Source organism: Perna viridis, chromosome 5, assembly GCF_037379345.1.
Source record: "Perna viridis isolate PV_CMFRI_1.1 ecotype Kerala chromosome 5, ASM3737934v1, whole genome shotgun sequence".
NCBI lineage: Eukaryota > Metazoa > Mollusca > Bivalvia > Mytilida > Mytilidae > Perna > Perna viridis.
This window is the reverse complement of record NC_142449.1, coordinates 3,861,445-3,872,123: the sequence shown is the minus strand read 5'-3', so window position 1 is coordinate 3,872,123 and position 10,679 is coordinate 3,861,445. Positions and strand designations below refer to the sequence as shown.

General features: G+C 33.0%; 1 protein-coding gene across 1 annotated transcript in view; it reads left to right on the top strand.

Annotated features, from left to right (window-relative positions):
* The first annotated feature begins 4 nt into the window (after positions 1-4).
* LOC148615645 (uncharacterized) overlaps positions 5-10,679 on the top strand; it is a 51,913-nt gene continuing 41,238 nt past the window's right edge. The window contains exon 1 of the mRNA XM_088582050.1: positions 5-163. Within this exon, the coding sequence (XP_088438176.1) occupies positions 124-163 (40 nt within the window). The 5' untranslated portion in view covers positions 5-123. The remainder of the gene's footprint in view (positions 164-10,679) is intronic.

Here is a 10,679-nt window from a genome sequence, read left to right as displayed (position 1 = left end):
GTAATACTACTTCCGGGTCAAATTCGAGTTCAATCAGCAGCTTAGACCAGCTTCACGTGCGGTAAGATTCAAACACGAATTTGTCAACAAACAGATGGATTCTCTTAAAAAGAGAAGATAAGAATGGGAAGAAGGAAACAGATACAACCAAAGAGATGTAAATGTAAGTATGAAATAAGAATTTTATAGTGACAGCGTTTAAATTTTCAAAATTTCACACTTGAATTGTCACTCAAACACGTCGTCTGTCAAAATGACAGTTCTTCATTCAGCTACCCCGAATGACGATCCGCCGCCAAAAACTAATTAAGGGTATCTATTTACATAATAAATAACACTTTATTCTTTTATGATCGATTCTATCACGAACGTTTATTATTTGCAATACCATTAAACAGCACAGTGTATATTGGTCTTTGGATTCATGCATTAGACATCTGCTTGTGTTTCTAAGGTATCAATCAAAAATTTCATTGGAGATTGTCAATCAGCTGTCACAGCCGCCTTTGTGGAGCCAGTACAATCAATCTGCTAAGCCATCAATCACCCCAAGCTTTATTGTAAAATGTATTTGTTCAGCAGTGCAAACACAAAGACATTTGCTTCAAAAATAGAGTTTAAAAAGAGTTATTAAGTAACTGGTTGATATTGAAATAGATAAAATGACATTAATGATTAAATTGCATTTGACGGCTTTTGATGGAGAAGGTGAAGACAAAAGTATCTAGTTATCGATATTGGCATTTTATTACTTGTTACATGTAGTTACTATAGACATTGAATGTAATTTGAAGTCCCTGCTGAAGCAAAATAACTCAGGAATTCTTTTGTAAACTACTGGTACACCACAAGTACTTTATTAATTAATTAATGTAATATGAAATTTATTGATTTTATGCTGTATTTAAATTCTTAATTACTCCTACATGTTATATATGTACTTCCTTCTCTCCTATTTATATTAAAAAAAAAAAAGAAACAAGAGTACTTCCTTCAAATTTATCGGTCTTCTATTGTTTATTAGCAGTTGAAATTTCTCAAATGAATCACAGAACTCTGGTTGAAAGTACTTAAATTATTTGGTTTGATAGTGTCAAAGACTTGCACTAAATTATTTTCAAGCTGTCAAATCTCATTATAAGTATTTATTGACTTTTTTTAGTCTATTTTGATGCTTTAATTCATGCAAAGTTGGTTTATGTGAAAGCAATAATAGAAATATGACAGGTACTGATTTGCAGAGGAATCATGATGTAAAATATCCTGGTTCCAATACAACATTCAGTTGTGTAATGGGAGATGCTAATTGCAATTTGATTGATGTGAACTGTTATCAGTCAAAGGAAAACACAAATAACATCATTTATTTTTCATACATGTCAGCCAGAATACTCATAAATTATTGTTAATGATGAAAATACCATAACAAGATTTAAGTGGGGTAGTTTTTATCAGTTGCATCAGGTTTTCTACTGGTATATAAAACATTGTAATCTGTCAGTGTAACTTAAGGTAGACAGGTAAAATGAAATCCTGATGTAGTTTGCTTTTAACAACTTACCATTGACAAATCCATCAAAATGATGGTACATGTATTATTCCAGGTATAACCATTCAAAACAAAATGACAGTCCATGTTTTCACTAATTATGAAAATGCCCAACTTGTTTTGGTGAAAATTAAAAACATAATTTACCAAACATTTCAAGGTACCTATTCAAACTTCTAGATCTACCATTTTCAAAACTTGACCTGCCAGTCAATGACAAGATTAGATTTTATACATCCTGCTAGACTAAATAGTAATGCATTTCACTGAGGATGCATGAATATTTGGTTAGTGGCCTAACTAGAGGTCTGTTTCTTTAGTGTAATGTTCAATTTATGGTATTAAAAAAATGAATCAATTACATTCAATAAAAGTTATCCTCTGATATTTTGACAAAATTTTAAATTGACTATATTTGCTAGGCCTATTGATTTTTTTTTACTTATTTTCAATTATTGGAATTATTTTCAAGTAAGTACAAGATTTATACAAAAATTGCTTGCCTGACTCAAGCACATGAAAAAAATTGTTGGTGATAATTATTTAAGAACACAATGAAAAATCTGAATGATAAGTTATTAAGGCCAAGATTAAAAACATGTCTGTTTAAGGTTACCCTACATTGTACCTACCCATTTTTCTGTCTACCTTAGCACATTTTATTGGTGTTTTTCAATGAAATGCTACTAAACTGCCATTTTTTAGTTGAACACATTAAATTGAAGAAATCCTCCAATAAGTGTCTTTATAGAATTAGTGAAAAAAAATAAATTTGACTACCAGTAAAAATTGTTTCGTAACTTTTTACCCAATATATATAATATAATTGTTTCATAACTTTTTAACAAATATATATATATATATGTAAATTATTATGGTACTAGTTCCATATAAAGAAAATTCTGACTAGATTTGAGTTGATTAATCAAGAGGGCAAAACAGTACACACAACCAGATATATTTTAGAAATTTCATGAGTCATTTATAAGTTGGTCAAATTACTCATAGAATAGAAAGGGGTTAAAATGAGGTAAAAAAGATGTTAGTTAAATACTTCTTAGTATGTAAAATAAAGATTGAAAAGTAATTGCAGTTTGTTCAAATGTTAATTGTGATACAAATTTTTGCATTATCATGAAGTTGCCCTCTTTGGTCATGTAAAGATTCCCATGATTGCAGTTGTATCCCTTTCTTATCTTCATAATGATGTTGCATTCTTTTAGGATTGCACTTTCCTGTCTCCTGGGCAAATGCAGTTTTGTTTTTGGAATGTTCCACTTTCCCTTGGCATTGTAGAAAACTGACCTCAAAAGAAATTGTTTGGTTTGGAAAGCAGACTTTAATTGCAAGAAATTTATTCTTTAGAATTTTTCCATGAAAACCTAAATTTTTCAACATTTCTTGAACATTAATGAAGACATTGAGATAATCTGAATTTACTGTAATTGGCCTGGGACATTTTTTCTGCAGAAACAATTTGTTTACATTTAGATTGCTATGTAAGCAATGACAAAAAATAATTTGTTATCTTACATTCAAGTGAATTAGATAAATTACTAAACAGTCATTAACAGGTCAATACTGCTTGTTCAAACTTATTGTTTAGTCTGTTTGAGTCAATGTAAGTTGGTATTTTTTTGTTAGAGATATATTTGATTACTTGGACCTAAAGTAACAAAAAATCTTAAGTGTAGTGTAAAATTAGTGAAATATTATGATGTCAACGTAGAAAATAGCAGCATGAAATCATTACTTGTTATTTTTACACTTACATCTATTTTTTGTGAAAGGAACCACAATATTTTAGACCCAGTACAGTAGATAAACATAGTTTTTTTTTTATCTTTTTGATAAAAAAGTAGATCTAGTAGAGATAATGGATACCTGGAAGAATCAACAATTAACTAAAGTGAATAAGCAACAGGGCAACATTCAATCTTAAAAGCAGGGTAGATTGCACTGTCCTTTTATGTCATTTACCAGGGTAGATTACACTGTACTTTACTGTCATTTACCAGGGTAGATTACACTGTCCTTTACTTCACTTACCAGGGTAGATTACACTTCCTTTACTGTTATTTACCAGGGTAGATTTCACTGTCCTTTTATGTCATTTACCAGGGTAGATTGCACTGTCCTTTTATGTCATTTACCAGGGTAGATTGCACTGTCCTTTACTTCATTTACCAGGATAGATTACACTGTACTTTACTGTCATTTACCAGGGTAGATTACACTGTCCTTTACTTCACTTACCAGGGTAGATTACACTTCCTTTACTGTTATTTACCAGGGTAGATTTCACTGTCCTTTTATGTCATTTACCAGGGTAGATTGCACTGTCCTTTTATGTCATTTACCAGGGTAGATTGCACTGTCCTTTTATGTCATTTACCAGGATAGATTACACTGTACTTTACTGTCATTTACCAGGGTAGATTACACTGTCCTTTACTTCACTTACCAGGGTAGATTACACTTCCTTTACTGTTATTTACCGGGATAGATTTCACTGTCCTTTTATGTCATTTACCAGGGTAGATTGCACTGTCCTTTACTGTCATTTAACAACTGTCCTTTACTGTCATTTACCAGGATAGATTACACTGTACTTTACTGTCATTTACCAGGGTAGATTACACTTCCTTTACTGTTATTTACCAGGGTATATTTCACTGTCCTTTTATGTCATTTACCAGGGTAGATTGCACTATCCTTCACTTCATTTACCAGGATAGATTACACTGTACTTTACTGTCATTTACCAGGGTAGATTACACTGTCCTTCACTTCATTTACCAGGATAGATTACACTGTACTTTACTGTCATTTACCAGGGTAGATTGCACTATCCTTTACTTCATTTACCAGGGTAGATTACACTGTACTTTACTGTTATTTACCAGGGTAGATTGCACTATCCTTTACTGTCTTTTACAGGGTAGATTGTACTGTCCTTTAATGTCATTTGCAGGGTAGATTACACTGTCCTTTACTGTCATTTACAGGGTAGATTACACTGTCCTTTACTGTCATTTAACAGGGAAAATTGTACTGTCCTTTACTTCATTTACAGGGTAGATTACAGTGTCCTTTACTGTCATTTACAGGGTAGATTGCACTGTCCTTTACTGTCATTCAACAACTGTCCTTTACTGTCATTTTACAGGGAAGATTGCACTGTCATTTATTGGGGTAGATTGTGCTAGATTGTCCTTCATCTGCCATGCTTAGGGGTACCTACTTTATGAATCTGTAACTCAAAAAGTATGAACTAAATATTATTTGAAATTTACAAAGGGATTATATACATATTGAAAATGTTCACCTCCTTTTATGGAGATATTTGATTAATTTTTGATACTTTTTTAGCATGATTAACTTTTACAGACATACTGAAGATGCACACCTCCTATTATTGAGATATTTGATTAATTTTTCCAACATTTTTAGCATGTTGGACTTAGCTACTTTTCATTAGTAAATACTATCATTAGGACATTACACATGGAAATTTGTAACCTACAGTGAAGTTCATTAATTTGCCTTGTGTTTGTATACATATTGAAGACACTGACAAATATATGATGGTGACGTAAGTCCAGACATGTATTGGTTTTGTTTCAGGATGAATGTATAAAATATTACCATTAACTTTTATTTTTTTGTGTTATTAGGTTATGACCTTGTGGTGAATTGAGACACCTTATTTGCTGCAAAGTAGTCTCAGCAACATAAGCCTTGTTTTACATACATTTAGGACAAACAAAACTGCATTGCTTTGATATTATAGTAATTTTTCTGCCATGAGTTTGTAAGACTAGAGGACTCGTGTCTTGATTGAGCTTCACAGACATGTTTCTGTTCTAAGCATTGACCTCTGTACATGCTGAATGAGTTTTTCATGTTAATAACTAAAAGATCATATTTGTACATGTTGCAAATGTTTTTCCACAGCTTTGGAATTTGAGTTCCCAATATATCTTCTGTTTGAAGAAATGAGTACTTTTTCAATGTTTAGAAATATATACTGATTATTACATGTCAGAATCTGCATCATATGGGGTATCAACCTGAGACTTCTGCATGTATATCACACCAAGGGTCACCGGCCTGCAGGTGATATAGTTTAAGGGTTGATACCACATGTGATACAGATTTTGGTATGTCATGTTCATTATGTCATATATTTTAACTACACTTCAAGTATGTTCTGTGTAGGTGTGTCATATAGGGTATGTGATATAGGTCTAGGGATGTAATATAGGGTATGTGATATAGGTCTAGGGATGTAATATAGGGTATGCGATATAGGTCTAAGGTTGTGATATACGGTATGCGATACAGGTCTAGGGATGTAATATAGGGTATGCGATATAGGTCTAGGGTTGTGATATAGGGTATGCGATATAGGTCTAGGGTTGTGATATAGGGTATGCGATATAGGTCTAGGGATGTAATATAGGGTATGCGATATAGGTCTAGGGATGTAATATAGGGTATGCGATATAGGTCTAGGGTTGTGATATAGGGTATGCGATATAGGTCTAGGGATGTAATAAAGGGTATGCGATATAGGTCTAGGGTTGTGATATAGGGTATGCGATATAGGTCTAGGGATGTAATATAGGGTATGCGATATAGGTCTAGGGTTGTGATATAGGTCTAGGGATGTAATATAGGGTATGCGATATAGGTCTAGGGTTGTGATATAGGGTATGCGATATAGGTCTAGGGATGTAATATAGGGTATGCGATATAGGTCTAGGGTTGTGATATAGGGTATGCGATATAGGTCTAGGGATGTAATATAAGGTATGCGATATAGGTCTAGGGATGTGATATAGGGTATGCGATATAGGTCTAGGGTTGTGATATAGGTCTAGGGATGTAATATAGGGTATGCGATATAGGTCTAGGGTTGTGATATAGGGTATGCGATATAGGTCTAGGGTTGTGATATAGGGTATGCGATATAGGTCTAGGGATGTAATATAGGGTATGCGATATAGGTCTAGGGTTGTGATATAGGGTATGCGATATAGGTCTAGGGTTGTGATATAGGGTATGCGATATAGGTCTAGGGTTGTGATATAGGGTAAAATATATAGGATTTAAACAAACACTTATAATGCATATACAAAAAAATGTATATTTTAATCTAAATACATGATATAACTATTTATTTGTTTCCTGGAAGACTTTATATAATTTATTGTAAACATAGAAAAAGATATGTTACAAACATGTAGATGATGTGCATGTATTCATTTACTGATTCATCACTTATAATATGACCCCCCTCAATTTAAGAGATGAGGTTGTGATATTTTTCTTAACCCAAATTAATGAAAGCACTCTCCACTTATATCAATAATTCATTAGAAAATATGAGGTAGATTTTGAATGTTCTTTTCTAACCTCCAGATTAGGATCTGTATTGTCATGTTGTAAGTTAATTGGTCTAATTATACATTTAACATCATACCTATATGTTTGATTCTATCATAAAGTTGAGAAAACCCTCGCTCCTTTTTATACATGTATTATGTTGAAGATAATGACTAATCCTGATATCCCCATAATTTGTTTACAAGGAACATTATAGCCGATGATATTGATAGAGCTACATATTCATTATATGAAAGGACAAAAACGTCTAGTGATTTATTGAAACTGACAGTCTTTGCTGGAGAAATCAGTGGTATGAAATCCTTTTAGCAGTTGTTTGTGACAGAAAGACGTGTTGATACTTTTCTTAGCTGTCATCAGGAAAAGGTGACATGAAAGAAATCACCAGGGGTCTGTCGTTTTGATCACTGACGAACAAATCGGTAATGTCATTTGCATCCTTTTTAGGTAATTTTTCTCAGATACAATTTAAAAGGTGTCATTTTGTCCAAAGAGTCCATTGTTACTTCATTTCCATTATATTATTTTTGTCTGTTTATAATGTTCATCTGATGACATGATATTGAGAATTTCTAAATTAGGATGCCTCACGATTACTGTATGTTGACTTGATGATCCACTTTTACCTTTGTTTTATCACTTATTTATAGAGTAAGGAGTATCAAAAAATTACCCTCCTTTCCCTTTCCTCTAGCTCCTGTGAATAACTTTAGATGAGGCTTTAAGGTATCTTTTGTATTCTCACTATTGTTAAGCTAATCATTTTCTTGTGGTGTCCTTAAATTTTGATTAAGTAGACTTCACATGGCCATATTTTTGACAGTTTACCTTTGAGTGTACATTTTACTCACTTTAGGAACCAAATGTGTAGACCTACATCTGAGTCTTTGAAGTAGACCCAATTTCTAATTTCAAAGAAAGTCTGTTGTCTTACCGTAGTTATTTTTCATTGTTTTACAATTGGATATGATGAATATAAGTTTTGTATTTCTTGGGTTATGGAACAAATGCTCTATATTTGTATGGTGGTCATTAGTAGAAAGCCGAGTATCTCAAACATTTTACCTGTAATTGAACAAAATAGTTACATACATACATCCAAGAAGGTCTAGGATTTAGCTAATTTTTCCTATATTTAAAAAAAAAGTTGGTATTATTCATCCTTTTAAATATTCAAAGTACTGTTTTAAGGACCCGGTCAGATGAAAATGTACTTATAGGGTCAAAGATTGTATAAGCATCAAAGTCGGTTACAGAAGCTTGATGTAAACTTCTGATTTATACCTCACAGGACTGGCAAATCATGGCAAGAACACAATTTATGGTGTCTATGAGTTTTTCTTTACAGTTTATTTTCCTAATAAAGGAACTTGCAGTTATATAGCTTGAGATTTGAATTGACAGAAATTGATGACAAATTGACTATAACGTCTGTTGTGACAGTTTTATGTTCCCTGAATCCATAGCAACATATATGTAATTGATCTGCGTATGAAAATTTATGCTTTTGGGTGATGCTAAGGAAAAAAAATGATGACTGTAAGACAGTTCTTAGATAGGGAAAGCATTGTCTTCAGAGAGATCAAAATGTCACGAAAAAACTTTTAAATTCTCATCTATGCATCCTTTGCATTTAAACATCACATAAAATATAATAAGATTGTCATCAGCGTTTACTTTTTAGTGATGTATATTTTTTGTTGTTTTTAGTATCTTGCCTCTTAACAATAAATGTCAAAAGGAAGAATTCAAACTTTCAGTACTAAGCAGTCACTTACTATTTACAGTGGTTGGTTACTAGACATGAAGTATGGACAAAGCTCTTAATAGTATCAGCCCCATGCAGGTCCGGATGTTAAAAAAATAGGCCTGCAGCAGCGCTAAGCTTGTCGTAAAAGGCAACTAAATAGTGCTCAGAAACCTAGCCGGGGCTAGGCACTCTGCCCACAAAGCTACTGGGATGTGTGCCCCAGGTGGTGGAATGGAGTACCCCTGGCGTGTTACATGCTGGGGATGTCAGGCTATAATATGGAAAACCTGGCCGCAAACCATAGTGGTGCACCGTGTTGGGAAAGATGTCACGTTCCTCACATGTTAAAGAACCCTGCTGGGGTATTCAATAGGAGTAGAAACCTTTGCACTCCGCCACAGGATGCTTAATTGCCCAACCTTACCCACCCCTCCTTTTTCTAGTGGAACTCAAAATTTTCCAACCCTATTATCCTTGTGTCCCATCCTTTTTTTCATTTCATCATTTCATCATTTCATGTTCATCGTTTGAATATAGCTGAAATATTGCTGGTCAGACGTTAAACCCCAACAACCAATCTTAATAGTATCACTGGACTATTAGTATAGGTTTCAATCCTTTCTACAGTTCAGCCAACTGCCATCATAATTTGGAACAGGTTTGGGTGGACTGCATTACAAAACAAGTTGAACAGGTGAAAAACATCCAAATTAATTTAGGCTTCAAGTGGGCATGGGAAGTCTTGATAGTAATTCAAATATGAGACCCCACAGGCATGCAGTATGTAACACAGACATCATAGAAGCAAGGTATGGACCCTGTCAATTTGACAGCAGTTATATCATCAGAATTTTATGGCACATTACTATCCAGATATGCAATAGATTATCCAATTGTTAAAATAGATTGCATAAGATGAGGGCAAATTGTTTACTATATGATAACTCAAGAAAAGACGTCAGTCAATGGGTTGAGGTCTGGGCTTGGTTTCTTTTAGAGATAAAAACGTCAATTAATAGATAGAAAATAAGAATTGGGATGCATAAATCACAGTCTGAGATTGCTTGCAGTGACACAATGTAATTTTATGCATCTCACATGGAGTAATTGGAAGAACCATTGTGCAGCAATTAGGACGATTAGTGACATTGTTTTTAGATAGGGTTTAAATTTATCCAATTAATCAATTAATGGTGTATAAATTAATGTCACGATCATGATAGGAAGATGAAGTACAAATTGTATAAGCACTTAAAGGTATTGAATTTTATGACAAGATTGATACCCTGATATTAAATTCCAAATTTTTAAAAGTTTTGAGCAATTAATAAAGGCTATTGTTGATTTGACAGAGATTGATATTGGGCAAGGTTTTAATACGATATTTTGATGCTTTGATCTTTATTTGTTTTAGACATTTGACAGATTGGTGCTTGATAAAGTTCTGTGACGTTCTATATTGAAGAATATATGATCATTGCAACAAAAGGTTATGTTGCTCTTATCTTAATTTATTTCTAGTTGTATGATAGTACTTGACATATTCAGGTCTTCTATTCAATCTCTCCCTAGGTTTTATACTACATGTTTATGTAGGAAAGTTTTAATTTTAAACTCAACTGTTTTCATGCTGTATGATAAGTCCCTAATCAAGATAAATTGTAAACTCAGAAGTCAGTGAATTAATTTTTGTCATATGTATATACTCCATCTAAGTTGAGAAATTTCTTCAGTCTAAAAATTTAATCAGTGTGATTATGTGAAGTTCATTTTTAAGTTCCTAATATTTTTAGGGACTTCTTGCACTTATAATTTCAGTACTATATATTCGCATATGATTTGAATAATTATATACATATACTCTGTATTTACCACCATATCATCATAGTTCTAGCTTCATACGAGATAAAAATGTACCTCTTAAATATCATACAAATGTTCTACGTGTGTTTCTTGCTTGTATGAGAA